Consider the following 22,046-nt stretch of genomic DNA (forward strand, 5'->3'; position numbering starts at 1 on the left):
TAAATATAGGTGTAAAGAGGGTCTGAATTTCTATTAGAGTGTGAGATATTTTCATAAATTGTGGCATGGATATTCATTTTTGGATACCACATTTATACCAAGTATATAAAAGCCTTGTTCACATTGTCGGTCTACCTCAGATTTTTGTGCATATCTGATTGGAATTCGATCTAAATGGATGACGTTCCACACTATAGTAACTATTCAGATCTGATTTGCGTTTCCAATGTTTAGTTTTCCTTCATATCTGCGTTGGTTTCTATAGCAGTGACGTTGTGTTTGTATGTTTACACTGAAAACAACAATAACAGCAGTACAGTTTGTGACACAGATGTCTGCCGTATTCTGTGCTGCAAAACTCAAAGAGGTATGTAGACCAGCGATATAACACCTTTTCTGCTTGACTAGCACTTCACAACAGCACAACATTGTTTCTACAAAGACGTTTTCTAGGGAATCGCTCCCTGGAATTTCAAACCACATATGTATGTAACTTGAAACGGATTTGTACGTAAATGTATAATATATAAATATGATCGTATTCCAATCGAACATGCACAAAGGGCGGGTTTGGACTGACAGTCTTTAGCACTAGAAGTACCTTAATCTCCCAGCAGACATCGCTCTCCTCCTCATCTGTGGAATGGATGTAGAAGTAGACGGTGTTCTTCTGAACTCCTTTGATGATCTCCACCAGGTTACTGATCACCTCGGGCTGCAGCTGATCGATGATGCTGCTGATGGCAGAATGAGTGTGTCCCATCGAGGCATCCTTTTGACCCTCCACAGCTCCCGTAGTCTCAGAAACCAGACTCCCATTCATCTCACGCAGGCCTTGGTGAAGATCATGAGGGATGCTCATTTCCGGTGTCTTCTGGGTCAGCGAATCCTGCTCCAATGCCATCTGGTGTGGTGGCTGGTGGATATCAGGGTCGGGTAAACCTGAGTGATGTTGTGGCTGTGGCATTGGTTCAGGTAGGGCTCTAGAAGGGGAACACGGTCTCCCCAATGATTCAAAGGTGCTGCTGGGTTTAGAGGTTGTAGACGAGGAAGCACATGGATTGAAGTAGGAGGACGTATCAGGGACATATGAAGGAACTTCTGTAGCGGATGAGGAGGACGTCACATCATCTTGAGCTCCGGAGTAACGACTGACATGCTGAGGGTCAATGAACATCATCAGGCTGTCATGGAAAGAGCTTATGTAGTTACTGACAGGAAACGAAGTGTTGTAGTCTGACACGTAATCGGAAAGTGGCACAGCTGGAGGATGGAGTGGATCTCGTGAGCCCTGAGTGCTGGAGCAAGAAACATAATAAATATGTTTGGCCCTCAAGAGCTGCTCCACCTCCCTGGAGAAACTCGAGATGAGATCGTCAACGATGTGGTCAAAACTGCTACAGGACGTGGCTGCGTCTGTGGGACGATCTGTGGTGACAGCAGGAGGGACGGGGTCTTCATCGTCCACCTCTGCTGCTGTCTGCACATCCAGATCCACCGCTGTGTTGCTGCTGTCTGGCTGGTAGAGAGGAGACAGCTCCTTTATGTCAGGTGTGGTGTGTGTAGACACTGTTGGGCTCTGAACAAAGCGTGGATCTTCAGGATAGTCCATCTGTCTCTGGGAGTATCTCTCTGTTTTCAGACCTAAGCAACAATTAAGAAAATTCACATTCTTTAAAGTATATCTTTTTATTTATAAACCACAAAAAAACTTGCATTTTTTTTTACCATCTTGGTATGGTGCTCATTCTCAGGAAACACTGTTATACATCTCCCCATGTTGCTTTACATGTATAATAAACATACGATACGATACAGAACTTAAAATGCTGTTCCACTCACCAAATTAAGGCAACTCTTATATTTCCAGAGATCACAAATTAAGACTCCGTCCAATTCACCATCAAATGCATTAATGCAGCTTCCAAGAGCGTCTCTTTACAGTCTTTTAGCATTTCAATATGGTAGTAGGGGTGTGCGAGAATTGGTGATGACGGTTATGACGTGAGTCAAATGTGACGGTTCATAACCTAACCGTCGGGGGGTGGGGGGGGGGGTTAGCGTGTTTCATTGTCTCGCCACCATGCTAGTGGATCTGCCGAATCAATTGGTTGTTCTTGATCGGTAAAGGGGCAGAGATTTCAGACCTCCGTTTATTAAGGAGATCTGTCACAAAACTCATCATCCGCGCCAACGTTTTTTGAGCAAATTTCAAAGCTTTTATTTATTAAAATACATGCAATTGTTTGATGAAACATTTATTAAAATTAAGATAAAATTTGTACAAAACGAAATTCGTTTTTAAGAAAGGTTTTCTACAAAGCAAAATTTAATGAAGTGGTAAATATCATGTCTGACGATTTACAAAACTTCATTAAGTGGAAAAAACCATGTCTCCCGATATATTGCGCATCTGATGAACCTATCTAAAAAAATGAAAATTTTTGATAAAAAATGTTTGTAAAAAATATTTTAATGACACGGTTTTGGCGGTTATATAGTTCTAATGACGGTGTTCAGCTATAACCGCCGGTCTCACGGTTATATACTAACCGTCACACCCCTATATGGTAGAACTTGTATAGACTTTAGATTAGGGAATACAGATCTAATTCACTATTAACTAAGAGTTTTCCCCTCAATCAACTCTTATTGTTTATTGATAGTAAGGTAGTTGTTGTATTAGTACTGTTTAGGTATGGAGTAGGGTTAAAGAAAGACCTAGAATATGGTCATGCAGAATTGATATGTATGTTAATAACAAATAAAAATAAACAATTATGGCAGTGTTATTTGCTGATATTGATGTGCAAGGTCATTATTAGACATTTTGCATCATTCTTGCTCTTTACCTCATGTTACGTGAGTTTACCTGTGATGGGAATCAGCACCCATGGAATGGTCTTCTCCCCGAGCAGATTGACACCACGCTGCTGTCCTCCAGAATCTGAACAAGGGCTAAATGCTTCTAAACTACTCAAACTACCAGCGGTCTCCTCCTGAAATGGCAAAAACATAATCAAAACCACCACCAGGACGTTATCAGCCAAATTACTGAAGAAATACAAACCAACAAAGATGCAAAACTAACAACTCGCTGCTCTACATTCACCAGCAGAACAACAGCTATGAAAGGAATAGCATACAGAGCCACCTCCCACCACAGGAATCAGTTAATTCTCAGCACATAGAGACCCTTTCACCTTCACATCACACTATAGAGACTGTGTCTGTTCCCCAAACTAGAAAATTACAAAAAAACGTCCAAACCAATTTAAGAGTAACAATTTAATTGATGTTCAACGAATAAAACAGATGTAATAAGGATAAAAAATGATAAAGCTTGGCTTATTGAAAATCAGGGGTCTTTTTCATAAAAGATGGTAAGAAGGAATTAAAGTCCAAAACCTGACTTGAAATAACCTAACCAATCAATCGGGACTCAATCGGGACTAAAGCAGGACAGTCAGGATGAGTCAGGATAATTTGATGTGCACACTTAATCTTAAGCAGCCCTTAATGTTAATCATGCATCAAAACTATCAACCATTATATTCATGCAAATACTGTGTATATATTTTGCTGCACATATTTTGCTAGGTCCTGACAACACGTTTCAGGACCTACTCATTGTCGAAATCATACTCTAGATTTAATACTGTCACATGGAATTGATGTTGATAGTGTTGAAATTATTCAGCCAAGTGATGATATCTCAGATCATTATTTATTTCTGTGCAAACTTCATATAGCCAAAATTGTAAATTCTACTTCTTGTTACAAGTATCGAAGAACCATCACTTCTACCACAAAAGACTGCTTTTTAAGTTATCTTCCTGATGTATCCAAATTCCTTAGCATATCCAAAACCTCAGAACAACTTGATGTAACAGAAACTATGGACTCTCTCTTTTATAACATTATACATACATTTGCTTAAGGAAGATTAAGAAAAAAAATCATATTACTTTTCTTCTCTTTTAGAAGAAAACAAACATATCCCAGGTATTTATTCAATACAGTTGCTAAATTAACGAAAAATAAAGCCTCAACAAGTGTTGACATTTCCCAACACCACAGCAGTAATGACTTTATGAACTACTTTACTTCTAAAATCGATACTATTAGAGATAAAATTGCAACCATTCAGCCGTCAGCTACAGTATCACATCAGACAGTGCACTATAGACCCCCTGAGGAACAGTTCCCCTCATTCTCTACTATAGGAGAGGAAGAATTATATAAACTTGTTAAATCATCTAAACCTACAACATGTATGTTAGACCCTATACCATCTAAGCTCCTAAAAGAGGTGCTTCCAGAAGTCATAGGTCCTCTTCTGACTATTATTAATTTCTCATTGTCATTAGGATATGTCCCCAAAACCTTCAAACTGGCTGTTATTAAGCCTCTCATAAAAAAAAAAAACACAACTTGACCCCAGAGAACTAGTTAATTATAGACCAATCTCGAATCTCCCTTTTCTGTCCAAGATACTAGAAAAGGTGGTATCCTCACAATTATATTCCTTCTTAGAGAAAAATGGTATATGTGAGGATTTCCAGTCAGGATTTAGACCGTATCATAGTACTGAGACTGCTCTCCTTAGAGTTACAAATGATCTGCTCTTATCATCTGATCGTGGGTGTATCTCTCTATTAGTGTTATTGGATCTTAGTGCTGCGTTTGACACAATTGACCACAACATTCTTTTGCATAGACTTGAACACTTTGTTGGCATCAGTGGAAGTGCATTAGCATGGTTTAAATCGTACTTATATGACCGCCATCAGTTCGTACCAGTGAATGTAGATGTATCATATCGATCACAAGTGCAGTATGGAGTACCTCAAGGCTCAGTACTAGGGCCGCTACTCTTCACGCTTTATATGTTACCCTTGGGAGATATCATCAGGAAACATGGTGTTAGCTTTCACTGTTATGCTGATGATACTCAGCTCTATATTTCTTCGCGGCCCGGTGAAACACACCAATTTGAAAAACTAATGGAATGCAGTCGATATAAAAAATTGGATGACGAGTAATTTCTTACTGCTAAATTCAGAAAAAAACAGAGGTGTTAATCATAGGGCCTAAATTCTTCGTCATCAGTTAGGAACCTAGGTGTGCTACTTGATCGCAATCTTTCCTTAGAAAGCCATGTAGCATTTGTAAAACTGCATTTTCCATCTCAAAAATATATCTAAATTACGGCCTATGCTCTCAATGTCAAATGCAGAAATGTTAATCCATGCATTTATGACCTCAAGGTTAGATTATTGTAATGCTTTATTGGGTGGTTGTTCTGCACGCTTGGTAAACAAACTACAGCTAGTCCAAAATGCAGCAGCAAGAGTTCTCACTAGAACCAGGAAGTATGACAATATTAGCCCGGTCCTGTCCACACTGCCCTGGCTCACTATCAAACATTGTATAGATTTTAAAATATTGCTTATTACTTATAAAGCCCTGAATGGTTTAGCACCTCAGTATTTGAATGAGCTCCTTTTACATTATACTCCTCTACGTCCGCTACGCTCTCAAAACTCAGGCAATTTGATAATACCTAGAATATCAAAATCAACTTGCGGGCGGCAGATCCTTTTCCTATTTGGCGCCTAAACTCTGGAATAACCTACCTAACATTGTTCGGGAGGCAGACACACTCTTGCAGTTTAAATCTAGATTAAAGCTGCGGTAGGGAACTTTTGACGCTCTAGCGGTTAATAAACAGAACTGCTTGCGTCTTGTGGAAGAACATCGTAGCCGGAACTACTTCTCTCTGTTTATGTCTATGAAGAATCACAAAGGTACTGGGTTACTCCGCCGCGGTACCCTGAAGCAATCGAAAATAGTCAGAATATAAACACTTATTATAGATGTACCCTAGTGATTCAGGACAAGCCAAAAACACGGTTTGGAAAACGGATTCATGGTGTACTTGCTTATTATATACCAGTGGTTTTCAACCTGTGGTCCGCGGCCCCCTAGTGGGCCGCGGTGGTATTGCAGGTGGGCCGCCAATTATTTTCTGTTCATTTCCAGTCCATTCTAGGGCTGTGCGATTAAAAGAAAACGTCCTAAAATCACGATTTGAGCGTGTGCATATGCCTAACTCCAGGTTCACACACTGTCTGTGATGCGCCTTTTTTCTGAGCCAATGTTGACGGATCAGAGCGTTCTCACTGCGGTAAAAGGCTAGAAATAAAAACGTGGAAAATAATTCATGTCTAACACATGAGCATAGAGTGAATTTGTTAGTGAACAGGATGCAGTTTAAGTGAGAGGAGACACGTTTTAAGTGTGCACACTCTCTCCTCGCAAAGCAGCGTGTCTCGTGTATCTGAGCAAGCACGACCGGTTTTGTGACAGAGCAAAGGAAATCTGCTGCCAACATCCTGTATACAGGATTTTTTTTTTTTTTTTTTTTTTTTTCCTACAAGTCTATACATTTTTTTACATCTTCACTATAGTGATAATTTTGACTTATGTCTGTTCTAGAGATGTTACAACTTTTTCATAAAGCTCTGATTGGTTTTCTTTTGTAAATATGTTTCAAATTAATCCTGAATGCATTTATGACTGTAAAAGCACAATTGCAAAATTGATCAAAAAAATCGCGATAGTTTTTTTTTTTTTTGTCCATATCGCACAGCCCTAGTTTATTCAATAAATATAGTTTAAAATCTAGCTTCTGAGTACTAAGTTATTAACCCAACAATAGCGGGGACAGTTAATTTTTTTGAAGTGGGCCGCGCAAACATATGTGTTTGGTTGTGTGGGCCGCGAGTTGAAAAAGGTTGGGAACCACTGTTATATACATTTTGAACACAAACAAAGTTACGGACCGCAGCTCTGATTGGTTATTTTTTACTGGGAGCGATGGAGTTTCTGCAAATGGCAATAGCCAAAGGAGCTTGATTTTTTTCACAGATTATTTGTCTCATATTGTACTGTCAGGACATAATGACAGGTTTAATAAATATGTAAAAAAATATTTTTTTACAAAGTTCCCTACAGCACCTTTAAAGGGGTTGTATGATGCTTTTTTTAAAGATCATTATTTGGTGCATTTGGTGTAACAGACTACATTATTGTTCAAATACTGTACATTATTGTAGGTCTCCTATGTCCCACCTCTCTCAAATGCTTTGTTTCTACAAAGTCCTCCTTCCAACAAGAGCAGTCTGCTCTGATTGGCCAACTGACCCAGTGCATTGTGATTGGCTGAAGTGGTGTGACAGAAACAGTGATGAAACTCCTATGTGTTTGCAGAACACAAGCAATGGAAAGTTAAGACCACTGACTCCACTGAGTGACCGTGTCTCTCTCTTACACTCAAACATGAAAAACCGCGCAAAACCGCAAAGTCAAAATTACCTCCTCTCCTAGGTTCACGAAACGGTCATCCATAAAATGCACTGCTTTTCTGTTGTAAGTAATCTTGAAGATTCCTAAATACATCTACTTTTGTAAGGCCAAATAAAGTGTTTTTGCCTAGATACACACAGCAGCTCTTGACATGGCTGTTTTAACACTTAACTGTGTTACTGAAACCACACCTTCTTTCTTTGTTTGAACATTTGGGTGGCATTAAGCAATTATTTCCACATAGTGACGTAGACATGTGGGGGCTGTTTGAATAAGCCTTTTTAGGGGTGCATGGCAAAGTCTTTGATAAGGATGAGCAACACTAAACTAGAGTTAACTTCCACACATTATTAACACAAGCACAAGCACTTGTCAATGCTGTCGCAGTCGTCTATTGATGTTAAGGTCTGGTAGGTTGTTTTTGTTGCGTCTATATCAGGGTTGCCAGGTTTTCACAAGAAAACCCACCCAAATACTAATCAAAACAAGCACAAAACTAGCTCAATTGCCTTTCGAGGGGTTCCCAGATTTTTTATGGGGTTCCCCTACTTAAATTCGCACTCCAGGGCATTAATATCGTGTTATTGAAGTCGCTTCTACCCGCAGATATGAAAATCGACCTCTGGCAACAGTGTTAAAGTAGCCCAATTCACTTAGCAACACTGCGTCTCTTCCTTTTCTAGCCCGGGCCAGTGTTGCTGCCTCGTGGACAAACTAACTTAGGTCAAACACGATTACATTTTTTGGGGCGTTTGTAGCATAAAACCCCATCAAACTGATGAAAGCTTTTGATCTTCCAATGTTTCTCTATGGTGCTGAAACAAAGATGTCCGAGTTCTGGCCTCTGCGCAACAGATACTCAACTGCCATTGGCTCATCTGCGTTCGATGGGAGGGGCTTACCGATAGGTCAATTTGGTCAACATCAGACTAGCAGAATGGCATCTACTATTTCTTGAAATCCTCTCACCCTAGACTCTATCCTTTTGTATTTCTACACTACCTCTCCTTAAATGTATTCATGTTACAAACCTGTTGCATTAATGTTTCTGAAGCTATTTAAAGCCAAAGTAAATAAATTCTGTTCACATTTACATCCTTAAGTCATTCCAAATCTGTATATATATTTTTTTTTTTCTTCAGAGGAACACAAAGGCTGAATTTAGTGAGAATCTTCTGGACACTCTTTTTTAAGAATGCACTTCATAAATTGCAGATAAACCAAATCTCTGGACTGGACTTACATTTGTCCGAACCACAAAAATGGAGCACCAAGACCACTGGATTTCATGCATCTTCTGACCAAACATCAAAGCTGTCAACAGCTCAGTATCTGATTTCCAGAGCTTCAAGTCTTCAAGATGTAAAACTGTTCTGTTCATCATTTAAAATAAACCTAAACTAAATTTATCATGCATAAATTGGACTAATTGGTCTTTTTTTTTAAGCTTGATAGACTCTGTCACTGTATGCTTTCATTGTGCACAAAAAAGCAGTATAGATATTGTTCTCAACATCCCAAGATCTTAATATCTTTCTAAGATATTGTCACATAAGTTTGGAATGGCAAAAGAAAGTACATGTTCAAATAATGCTTAATATTAGGGCTGCCCTTGACTAAAGATTTTTCTATTCGACTAATAATGGTTAATTTAATTCATTATTCGACTAATCGCATAATTATGTTAATTTATTTACTTAAATATATACTAGGATGGACTTTAATATTCTGAGCTCAAGCACATAAAGCTTGTCACGATGCACCAGTAAATGTAATGGCAATGATGACAAATAAAGATATTTTAATGATTCATTAATAAACTAGTGTTTTCTGACGTTAGAGCAAGCGGCCATGTAAAGTAACTACTATTTAAACTACTACTTTTTCGATTTCAAATGATAAGCCATATTTGAGGTGGATGAATTATAGAAAAACATTTGGATTTCCTGCCCGATATCCTGATATTACCACAAGGTTAACCATCTGTCTGTCCCAGAACACTTTTTTCCTTTCTGTGACTAACCAACTAATAAAAATGTTTGTTGACTAAGCCTCTTCCCCGAAATATTTAGAGGGCAGCCCTACTAGTATACAGTTTGTGAAGGTGTAAATGTAGTGTTGTTTGAGCACACTGATCTACCTCCAGACAGTCGCTCCTCTCGGATTCATCCTCCACAAATCTCTTCCTCAAATCAATGTCGCAGTCAGTCGGAAGGCCGAGTCTTACCATGTTGTCCAACAGAATGGTGTCAGAAATGTTCTCTGTGTCCTTCATCTCGGTGTCATCAGGTGACTCTGTGGCGCTTCTGGTCATGTTGTCTATCATCCTTATGACCTCAAGTGCCCCCTGGGTCTTGTCTCTGCGCAGGTCCGTGTCAGTAGTAGTCTTTCCAAAGCTGTCCAGAATCTCCATGATCTTCAGCGCTCCCTGAGTTTTGTCGTTCCTCAGGTCTGTGTCCTGAAGGCAGACGCTGCTCAGAACATTTGCTAGAGATGAAGTAGACTGTCTCTCGTCCGCTGATGAAGAGAGGACATTAAATACTGTTACACAATTCAATCTCATTGTCAAAAGCAAGACCCAGTGCACAGAAAAATGTAGCATCTTTTTATCTAGTCTATTTTTACAAGATTATCTTCATTAAGGATGCATGATAATGGTTAAATGATTAATCATGGTTAGTTTGCTAAAACATATAAATTATGTTACTCTCACCTCTACAACACCAGAAGAGAAAGTCTACAATATATGCATGGTTTGCAAAGATTTATTCGCAGCAAACAGTGCAAACGACTGAAAGACAACTGACTGGCTGTTCACAGAGTCTTTACATCTAAAAAAGGTGAAACGCAGTGCTCAGGAAGTATTTGTTTTTTTTTTGTAAGTGCCAAGCAGAATGACTTCGCCACCATGTTGCCATCAAATAAAACAGTTACCATGAAAAGTTACTGTAAACTAAAGATTGCCACACTTGCCCCGCCTCCAGGGTCTTCTGATTGGTCCACAGGTTTGGAACTGACACTGATGAGCGGCGCTATATAAAAATTCTTTTAAAGAGGTCATATGATGCGATTTCTGCTTTCTCTTTGGTGTGTTATAAGATCTTGTTGCATAAAGAAGATCTGTAAAGTTGACCCAAAGAAATATTCTTTATAAAAGTTAAGACTCGTCCACGCCGCACTAAAAACGTCTCGTTCTAACACGCCCCCACATGTCAACGTCAATATGTGGGAAGCTTTGCAAAACCCCGCCCAGATGTTCACACAAAAAGGCAGTGTACCTTTTATTCTCGTTGTAGTATTGTTGCTGCCGCCGCCGCCGCCGTGTCATGTAGTCGCTGTGTATTTCATAGTGAAAGTGAAACTACTTTGTTTGGCCTACCAAAAGAGGATGATATCAGCTTTGTCAAGTCTGGAGCTGATCCGTGCTGGTCGCGGAGGAAACACATCAACTTTGCACTGTGGATCACCGGATAGGCTTTCATCGTGGACAAAGCAGAGTCCAGCCTGGGGTCGTTACCTGTGGTTGCCACAAACCCAACGGACACACTTTTGTAAAATCATCCTGTCGTGCCATTCTCAAGCCCGCATGCCTCCGCTCACTCTAGACCGTGCCTAACTCAAATCCTCCGGCCTCTGCTCACTCTAGACTGTGTGACGCGGTTTCATTGTGACATTAAAACTACTTTGTTTGGGCTTCTAAAAGAGTACACGAACAGAAATCATGTTTATATCACGTTTATAATGGGTTTCATGTATATATCTCGTCGCTTCAGCCAGACAGGCCATCACAATATGTTAACGGGCCAATCACAGTGAACTGGATTGCTGGCCAATCAGAGCACACCTCGCTTTTCAGACCGATGAGCTTTGTAAAAATAGATGCGTTTCAGCAGATGGGGCATAGAGGGGCATACAGTATGTGGAAAATAATGTGTTTTTTCTTTTACTTTAAACCACATAAACATTTCTTTACACCAAATGTTCTTTTAAGAAGCATCATATGACCCCTATCTTAAAAATACAGTGCTCACATGTGAGAAATTGCAAAAGAGAGGCCAGCGCAACAATCATACCCATCCGTCTAGTACATGCTTTCATAGAAAGACAATGCAGAAGTTGCACACTGGAATGGAAAAACACATTCTGTGTGAAAGGCCCCTTAGACTTTTATTTGAGCAAAATATCTCAACATACAATCTGGCAACAACAACCACAAAAGCTTATAGAGGCTTGATGCCAATTAATACTTCATGAAGGGAAACTGTGATCATATAAAATAGGATTCATCGTGCAGCCCTCAAGCTTCATTCTACTCACCTTCTCGTAGTTCTTGGTTGGGATTATTTCTCTGGCGTTTAGATCTTGCTTCATGGGCGTGGAGATCCACCTTCCTCTTCAGTGTGTAGGTGTCCTCCGTCACCTCTGGATCTCCTGCCTTTCCCTTCGAGCTCTTCTTGTTCAGCTGGATGAGCTTCAGCAGCTCTTTGACTTTTACTGGGTCATTATGAGGGGCTGTTTTCTGAGCGCTCACAACCGTCTGAATCCGGAGCTCCTCCACCTTCTTCTTTACATTCTCCAGAAGCATAGTAAACACGGACGGTTTGTAGATGTAAGGCCGCATGAAGCTCTCCCAGTTTGTCTTCTGCCTGGGTGCTGGAAAGAGCTTTTCCCTGACGTCCAGTTTGGGGTCGTAGTCAGTCCGAATGCGCTGCGGAGATTGGCCTTCACGGAGGTTAGTGAGGTAGTCATAAAGCTGCTGCTCTATGGCAGTGCTGAGGTCAGCAGGAGGGTCAGCGTGAGCCTTGCTGAGGGCGTAGTGAAGAGCGGAGATGAACGAATCATGCTGGGGCATTATGGGACTGTGATGCTCTGATGACACAGGTCTGCAGGTCTCAGAAGAGTTTGATGCTTTATAAAGACAAACATTAGAGATTCATTACTAAACAATAAAATTAAAATGAAAAATAAGATATGATTGGTGACTGAAACATGCAAATACAAAACCACAGATACTTTAAGCAAAGACAGCTTGATTCTGTATGATGTTGTGTTCTAAACTCCATGTCAGTTAAAAATCTTGAAAATCCATTTTGTTTAATAAAAATCAAATCAAATTATTACTAGATTAGTACTAGAGAAGCAAAATCAGAATGATATTTAATTTGTCTCAAGCTATAGTCAGTTAGTAAATTGGTTAACGGTTTACTTACAGCCTAATGTACTATAAAAGTTGTTTTAATGCATTAATTATGCCTTGTAATGCACACTATAATGCACTGTATGATCTCATGAGTTCCTGTAACACAGTTATAATACATTATAACATTTACCTAGTCATTGTTGCACCTTTAGAAAGTAGAACACGACATTACGAAAAATAAACCTTCAAATATTATAAAGCATTCTAACTTTGGTTACAATTATTCATGAAAAGATATAATATATTGCAATGCACATTATGCATGCCTTTACAGGCATTAAGGCTTAAGGCTTTAAGTAAAAGTGTAAAAGGTATCAAGAATCGTTAAATCTCATCGGTAGTGGTACTGACTACTGAAACTTTGGCACAGTCACAAAATTAGTTATAATAGAACCTCGCTGAACAGGTTAGCTGAAGGAAGATGAACTCTGTACGTTTATGATTAGCTAAATGAATGATAACATCTGTTTAATAACACAGACATTTGAAGGAAATTCAATCTCTCCCATGAGTAATGATGTTTATTTCGCCATAAGAACTGTTAAGTGCTTGCAATGCATAAAATATATTTCTGGCTTTAAGAAGAATTGCATCAATCAGAATACTCACAGCTCTTTAACAAGTCACGCTTCTCATGGTAAATAAAGAGTGCTTGTATTGAGGACATTTTCCAACCACCTTGTCGCTCTGTAAAATTAAAATAAATTCACTTTCATTCAGATATTTCAAAGATCAATTTCATTTACACAAGCATTCACCATCATTAGATCATACCGCTCGAGTTGGCCATTTGACTGGCAGAAAGCAAGAAGAGGAAACCTCTGTCCTTCACCATGTTCACCAGCACCTGCAGAGACAGGACGACAATCAGCTCATGTGCACACAGCTACAGAAACATGAATCAGGATCATCTGCCCAGTCTGACTCTCACCAGCCCCTCTTCCTCCAGTTTCTGCAGCAATACGGTCAAACTCTTCGGAGAAGCTTTGTCTTTCTCCACCACGTCAAACAGACTGCAGAACATGCCACTTTTAGACACTACAAAATCAAACCAGAGCAATTATATTTACATCACATCATCCATCTTTATAAATACAGCCAATGCTGCATTGACATTAATATGCAAAACAACAAAAACAAAACATATAAACCTATGCATCACAATATACAAAACTGTACAGGTCCGACACTGTAGTATAAATCAGTCTTAAATATCCCTCAGGTTCTTCCTCCTCTTGAGTAGTTGCTGGCTGATTTATCTGCAGACGAACAGGAGCTCTCATTCTTCATCTTTCATGATTTTTGAGGTTCGTTGCATGAAATGTTTATTAGATATTCAAAGACTTGCTGACAGAGCTGGGCAGATTTCTTACAAAATTGTAGTTCATTACTGATTAAAAATGACATGACAAAAATGAGTTTAGTAATTATGATCTGCAAAGTTACAAAGTCCAATTCATAAGGATACGTTTTATTTAACAAAAATAACTTTTTAAAAACTACAACGAACGACTTGTTTGAACAACAATGGATATTTTCCGGGATTTGTGAGACCACAAATATCGACGAATGGGATGGGAATCGTTCCAAATTTTCCGCTTCTAGTTCCGATTCCATTAAAATCATTAAACCACTATTAAAAAAAATTTGGTAAGGAAAAATGCACAATACTCAATGTGACAAGAGGGGTGGGGCCGAGAGCCCTGGGAATGGAGCGAGGTCGGTGGAGTGATTTGGAAATGAGCGACACCTGCTCCACTCACCGGTCTCGAGTCCCACGGAGGAGATTGGAAGGATTTAAAAGAGGAGCGACGACAGTGAAGGACGAGGACCAGGCCTGGGTTTTATTTTGTGGTTTTGTTTTGTTTGTGCATGGCAGTCGTCCGTGAGGGGCTGTTGCGCTGTATTGTGATTTATATGGTTATTAAAGTTTCATTGGAATGTTTGCCATTTCTGGCAGTTAAAAACACTATGCAGCGCATATTATTCTGATATGATTATTCAGTTGAGTCGGTTTCTTTTATTTGTAGCCACAGTAGCCAATAAGTCACATTAAGAATGAATGATGAAATCTCTATTTTTATAAAAGCTCCCGAATAAAAAAATTATTATATGTTTATGATAGGCTACGTGGAGCTAAATTCTTGAGACGAGACTTATGACAGATTATATAAGTTACTAAATAAATAAATGATTGTGATAGAGAATAAGAAGCTATGGTAACATGTTTAGCGTGCATAGTCTTTCACATCGCTTAAAATATTTCTGCCTTGTTTAGTGATTATAATCCACATCAGATCGGATCGCGTTATTTCAAACACTCGCTGCTGACTTCTTTAAAAAAAAGTTTTTAATGCTGGTGTTAAAGCTGTTATCTTTCTGAAATGATCCGCGCTGATGCTCTCTAGACACGGAGAAACTCCGCCTTTGTTCATAACTCCTCCTCTAGCCCCAGCTGAGCCCCTTTGGCCCAAGGTTTTTATCGGGCCAAAAAACCCTATGCGTTGTCCCTGAGGAAGCCCCGACGAGGCACAATCAAGCACCGGAAGTGACAGTGGAAACCTTACTGGCCCAGCTAAACAATCACAGCACATTTCGTATTTCAGAAGGGGGGCCCTCATTTGATACAGGAACTATTCGAGCTGTTCATGCTACACTGAGGTGTTGTAATTATGTAAAATATGTAAAAAAATAATGCATTTTTTGAACAACCTAGTATGAGAGTCTGTTCTAGTACACACCCAAAACAAAATCAAAACTTTGTAAAAGAGTATAGGAGGGCCCATTTAAAAATTACATTACCTCAAGGTTCAACATTCAAATGTGTTACTTCATTTGAAAGTGATTTAGATGACAAAAAAACAGTTTGGAAATGCCTGTGTAAATAAGAAATAAAGTGAATTTTAATGTGTTTGAAAGACAAAAGACTCCCAATTACACCACATGGTTAATTAGCAACTATTATTGTGATAATTCAAATAAAACTGAATGTGATCAGCATTAAAACACTTCTTATCCCATTACCAGTCACCCCCCATTTTTTGGCATGGAGACAGAAATGACATACCCAAAATAAAAAGGTTTCTGCTCATGATTCTTTCTGACTAGATACATAATCCACATTTCTCCACAAAGCTGACACTTCAAAGTTTACTGTTACATGCTTGGCTCACTGACCCTGTATAACCATTCATTTCGTTCATAAACGAGAAGTATCAGTTCCTTCTACTCATTCACGAATGAGAAGATCTCTCGATCTCGTTCAGTGAAGGGCGGATTCGTTCACTACATTCAACAAATCACATGCTCCGTCACATCTTGAGTTACTCACACAGGATGAAGTGAATTAACTGACATAATGCTGCGAAATGTATTCTTTCTTTACCTTGAATGTCATTGCTCTAATTTATTTTGATATTTTGATATTTCATGTTTTGTTCAAATGTTTAATATATCTGCTGTTCATATGTTCATTTATTAGGGTGTTATATGATTAGAATGTTGTCCTGGTTTTAAAATAAAGCACAGCAATGATCTTTGAGAGTGTATTTTCCCTTTTAAGAAAAAGTATCGAAATCGCAATTCTTGACTAGGTATCAGTATCGAAACAATAATTTTGGTATCGTGACAACAATATATGTGAGCCTAAAGTGCATCATACTATTTGTATCATAGTTTGGGTTACCAGATAACCAGCTCATCACGTCAGGAAGTTTTTTTTTTGGCGGCTGTCAAAGCCTTATTTGATCGGTGAGTGATCTGTTGCGCCTGACAGGGCGCGTATGAGAGAGAACTCTCAGTCTTCAAACAACACGAGCACTTCTTGCTCTCTCTCTCCCTTGTGCACATTAATCAAAATCATTAAACACGATAGAAAAAGGGCGGAACGCCAAAGTTTCACGTGGAGCATTCAGAGATTTTTTTTTTTTTGGAAAAGCACTCTCTGTATTAGCTTAAAGCCCTCAAGTTTACATTGGTTACCGTATTCTTTCAATTGCTCTAAACAAGTATTTTGGGTGACCTTTTTTATTGAATGCTAGACCTCAAGTTGTTGTTATTTTCATCTGAAAGAAGAACTTTTTTTCAGTAAGCTAGGCCCTGTGTGTTCAGTAAGCTTGTTTCAGTAAGCTATGTGTTTTCAAGGCTTCAAGGTTTTATTGAATGCTATCTCTATACAAGTGTGAAGTAATGCATTCTTAGTAAGTCTTATTTTGTAATTTTAAGAGCAATAAACATATATTGCAATGTTAAGGAATTCATGTTTTTTTTTCATTCAGATATGTAAATCAACATGTAGGAATTGTTAGTAGTCAATTAATGGGGAGATAATCGAAATCGAATTGGTCTGAAAAAATTAATCGTTAGATTAATCGTTTAAAAAATAATCGTTTATCCCAGAACTAATAACCTGTTATGTTTAGTTATGTACATCTCACTTTGAGCTAATTTGTTACACTACCTAATACTAAAAATATGAGTTAGTGTTGTCAAAAGACCCGGTACTTTGATTCCAAATCGGCACTAAAAAAATGAAAATGTCAGGGTACCAGGTTTGTTTAAGTTCCGGTGGTACCGAGGACCCGTCCAAACCCGGTTCTTGATGCATACAGCGCTATGATTTCCGTGAAGCAGAAAACGCGAACGGAATCTCAAAATCCAGTCATGAAAATGAAACTTACATTTAATATGGAAAGTCACAGAATCTGTCAAAGTTAGCATAAATTAAACAAATCAAATTTCCATATGGATCAGTATCTGTAAATGTTAAGCCACAAAAGTTGTTTGAAATATGAATCCTGCATGTTCTGCACATCTCTGTGTGAATAAATGAATGGCAGAGACGTGTGGGTTTGTTTACTACATAGACTGAAGCGTGTGACACTTGCAGTACTTTCAGCATCTGAGCTTCAGAGTTCTCTCTCCATCAAGCGATCTGTACTTTTCAGTTCATCTCAATGGACGCACAGCGCACCTCTATTTGCTGAACTGTAAACTCTGTGTGAAGCCGCACAACTCGCCGTCGCTTTATTGATAGCGCTGTTTCTCACACACAAAAAAAGAGAGAGAGCGAGAGTCTTACCACGCTGAATCGACGGGCTACATGTAAACTATATTCTTTGTTGTCTTCTCCTGTCAAAATAATGGAGTTCATTTAGAATTATTCATATTTTTCAAACAAGCAGAAGATATGCCGGTTTCTCCGGTAGGGGGCGGAGCTAATGCGCAAATGGCAATTTAATTGCTTGGCGCTGATCTACCGTATTATCTTTTAATATGATCTATTTTTTTTTTTTACAGAAACCCTCAATGACCAAAATATCTTAAGCATCACCACCAGACTTAAGTTCAGTTAAAATGACAAATATGCATTCATTAAAAGTTCGTTTTTACATAAAAGGCATTGTGCTAGAAATATGAATATTATTTAGTAAAAATGTATTTGATACTGCTACTACTGTCCAAAAAATTAATAAAACTATTTTTTAAAGAAATAAATCACCGCAAATCCCCTTTATTTACCAAAAATAAAATGTGTTTAAATTTCATAAATTCAAAGACAAATTAAATTTGGGTGAAACTTGTTTACTATTTTTCATAATTATATTACTTGCAGAAAAACTTGAAACACAATTGTAAATAAGTATAAAGAATGGAATTGGTTTTATTTTTTAGTGATAAAATTTGAATTCATTAGCATATTTTTGTGTTTTGCTCTGGTACCGAAATTGGTAACGAGAACCGTGGATTTTCACTGGTATCGGTACCGAACACTGAAATTTTGGTACCGTGACAACAAGTCGCATCAGTCCAAAAATACGTCATGATGAGGAAAAAAACTATTATAAGTCGCACTGGACTATAAGTCACATTTATTTAGACCCAAGAGAAAACATTACCGTCTCCAGCCGTGAGAGGGCGCTCTATGTTTACAGTGTAGACTACAGGAGCACTGAGCAGCATAGAGCGCCCTCTGGCGGCTGTCGACGGTAATGTTTTCTCTTGGTTCATTTCTCTTGGTTCATGTCAAATAAAATAAAGCATTGGCTGGTAAATCCGTAGTCAAACCTTCATGGCTGCCCATGTAGAGGCTCCAGGAGAAGAGTGCAGACGGGATCTTCTGCTTGACCTGCTGCAGGCTCATGACTTTACCGATCTCAATCTTCTCTGGCCTAAAACAACAACAGCCATGGCTCAGGCACGCCAGTGTCATTTAACACTCACATGGTAACGGCTGTGCTTCATGAGACTCACAGTTTGTAGGGCAGGAATGGTAGAGAGAGCGAGCGAAGGCTGGCCTGGTACACGTCTTTTCCCCCGTTCACAAAATGTCCCCGCCATACAGTGTAACAGCGCCTCCCTTTAACAACAAAAAAAAGTTAATGAAGAGTTCACTCAGAGATTTAAATTCTGTCATATTTGTTTGACCTAATGTCATTCCAAACCAGTATTCAGTTATATTTTAAGGAGAATATGAAGAATTGTTTTCAATACAAAGAAAGTCCATTGTGATCATGGCTCCACATAAGACTTAAAACTACTAGGAACTGCTTTTGAGCTCTTACAGAAAATATAAACTGTCGCAGTATAGAACGAGATCCAATGATTCATCCAAAAGTTGCTTTTGCGCTCCACAGAAAACACTGGCGAACTTTTCCTTTCATAACCAAAAAAAAAAAAAAAAAAAAAAAAAAAATGCTGTTTTACTGAATAAACAGGGTTTGTGCAGGATTTTTAAGATCAAATGTAAGACTTTAAGACCTTTTTTAAGATCTGCACAAAAAATAAAATGAACACCATATGAGTGGGGTAGGGCAATGTCTATAATACCATATTAACTGTTAAATTATTATTTACAGTTCAGATAAGTTTTTTTTTTGTCTAAAACATAAGTCCCTTAATATTTACTACATGTTTATTGAATTGTTGTATAAAGTCAATATCACATTTGTAATCAAAGTTACTGTTGGAGAAAAAAATAAAATAAAACGCACTCTTCGTGTGATATTACCTATATGAATATCAAAATCGCACATCATTAAAACTACCATTACAATATTATCAAAGAACAAACATATCGCACATCCCTATGTTTAGATTTTTATAAATGCATTGTTTTCTTATTGATCCACCATACACGGATACGTCCATAGGCGTACTGTTAACTTATGTCCAATAGTTCAGAGGAGAGCAATAAAAGCATAAGTCGATAGGCTGAGTCATACGTCAATCAAACTGTTGACTGGTGCACAAACGCCTCCTCAACATTCAACAATTTCAAATTGAAGAGCGCGCGCTGTTCGGTCACGTTAAGCAGCCATGGCCAGTGTGGCCACGAAAAAGAGAAGATGCACTTTTAATAGCGAATGGACTGCAACATACTCTTGGTTAAGACCTGTAGATGGTGAAGCAGAGAGAGCTTTTTGCATTTTATGCAAAAGCTGTTTTTCTGTGGGATATGGTGGAGAATAGGCTACGACGTGAGCGACATGGTGCATGCGAGTACCACAGAAAAAAAGCACATCATCAAGAAACATGCAAATCAGTGCAATCGTTTTTCAATAAACCAAATGACCCACAGGCTGAAAAAAACTTCGGGAGCAATAGTGATGAGCTTTTATCATGCCGTACATCACACACATTCATATCGCTCGACTGCAGTAACAAGTTAGCCCCAGTAATTCTTCCAGATTCTGAAATAGCTAAGAAAAAAGATGTAGAAACTTTGGGTGATATTCTGAGACAGGTTTGTCTTAATCTTTTAGTCGGTGGGTTTAAAAAGAAATATAGGCAATATATTACAGAACGCTTGAACTGTCTACTTTTAAACGAAAATATTCAAACCAAAATAAATAGCCTATTTAGGTAATTAAATTAATATAAAGGGACGACATATTTACTACTTTTAAAATATGCAGGTCAGGAAGTGGGTTGGGTACAATATTTAGTTTTTCTTTTTTTGCGGTCCGAGTTGCGGTCCAGTTAGTTGAAAAAATGTGGGGGTTGTTTATACACTGACCCATGCATCACTGGTAAAATAAAACCATTTCCACTGTAACAGCAGAACACAAAGCAGCAGCACTGGACTTTAAATGTGCAGCCCGTGTTTATTCAATGAAATCATAGCCTTTTACATTTACATTTAGTCATTTAGCAGACGCTTTTACCCAAAGCAACTTTGGAAATGATGACAATGGAAGCAATCAAAATCAACAAAAGAGCAATGCTATACAAGTACTATAATAAGTTACAGTTTGCTAAAAGCAGTACACGTACCAAGGGTTTTTAAATAATATAATAAATAAAAACAGAATAAAAAAAAGAATAGAGCAAGCTAGTGTTAGTTGTATAATAAATTAAAAGAAAGAATAGAATTAGAATAGTGAGTGTTAAAGTTAGAGGGTCAAATAAAGATGGAAGAGATGTGTTTTAAGCCGATTCTGGATGATGGCTAAGGACTCAGATGCTCGGATTGAGTTGGGGAGGTCATTCCACCAGAAGGGAACATTTAATTTAAAAGTCCGTAAAAGTGACTTTGTGCTTCTTTGAGATGGCACAATCAAGCGACGTTCACTTGCAGAACGCAAGCTTCTAGAGGCACATAAGTCTGAAGTAACAAATTTAGGTAAATGGGTGCAGAGCCAGTGGTAGTTTTGTAGGCAAACATCAATGCCTTGAAGTTTATGCGAGCAGCTATTGGAAGCCAGTGCAAATGGATAAACAGAGGTGTGACGTGTATTCTTTTCGGCTCATTCAAAATTAATCTTGCTGCCGCGTTCTGGATTAATTGTAAAGGTTTGATAGAATTGGCTGGAAGACCTGCTAAGAGAGCAATGCAATAGTCCAGCCTGGACAGAACAAGAGCTTGGAAAGGGCTTGATCTTCTTGATCTTCTTGATGTTGAATAAAGCAGATCTGCAGGATCGGACAGTTTTATCAATGTGGTCTGAGAAAGTCAGCTGATCATCAATCATAACTCCAAGGCTTCTAGCTGTTTTTGCAGGAGTTATGGGTGATGTGCCTAACTTGATGGTGAAATTGTGATGAAAGGATGGGTTTGCTGGAATCACAAGCAGTTCTGTCTTGGCAAGGTTGAGTTGAAGGTGATGGTCCATCATCCAGGAAGAATTGTCTGTTAGACAAGCTGAGATGCGAGTAGCCACCGTCGGATCATCAGGATGGAATGAGAGGTAGAGTTGAGTGTCATCAGTTTAGCAGTGTTATGAAAAGCCATGTTTCTGAATGACAGAACCTAATGATGCCATGTAGACAGAGAAGAGAAGTGGTCCAAGAACTGAGCCCTGAGGGATCCCAGATGTTGCAACTTGGAAACCTCACCTCTCCAAGATACTTTGAAGGACCTATCTGATAGGTAAGACTCAAACCATTGAAGTGTGGTTCCTAAGATGCCCTTTGCCAGTAGGGTTGATAGGAGGATCTGGTGATTAACCGTGTCAAAAGCAGCGGACAGATCAAG

The 22,046-nt window shown here is 38.7% G+C and overlaps 1 protein-coding gene across 1 annotated transcript in view; it reads right to left on the reverse strand.

Annotated features, from left to right (window-relative positions):
- The window catches only part of LOC127943298 (protein TASOR), a 40,103-nt gene that overhangs the window by 9,004 nt on the left and 9,053 nt on the right, over positions 1–22,046 (reverse strand). Inside the window, exons 9-17 of the mRNA XM_052539638.1 lie at positions 18,824–18,929; positions 18,638–18,741; positions 13,503–13,609; positions 13,346–13,418; positions 13,181–13,258; positions 11,689–12,279; positions 9,512–9,888; positions 2,873–2,999; positions 602–1,644 (exon numbers count right to left, since the gene is read on the reverse strand). Of these exons, the coding sequence (XP_052395598.1) occupies positions 602–1,644; positions 2,873–2,999; positions 9,512–9,888; positions 11,689–12,279; positions 13,181–13,258; positions 13,346–13,418; positions 13,503–13,609; positions 18,638–18,741; positions 18,824–18,929 (2,606 nt within the window). The remainder of the gene's footprint in view (positions 1–601; positions 1,645–2,872; positions 3,000–9,511; positions 9,889–11,688; positions 12,280–13,180; positions 13,259–13,345; positions 13,419–13,502; positions 13,610–18,637; positions 18,742–18,823; positions 18,930–22,046) is intronic.

The sequence above is a fragment of the Carassius gibelio genome, chromosome A22 (assembly GCF_023724105.1).
Source record: "Carassius gibelio isolate Cgi1373 ecotype wild population from Czech Republic chromosome A22, carGib1.2-hapl.c, whole genome shotgun sequence".
Lineage (NCBI taxonomy): Eukaryota > Metazoa > Chordata > Actinopteri > Cypriniformes > Cyprinidae > Carassius > Carassius gibelio.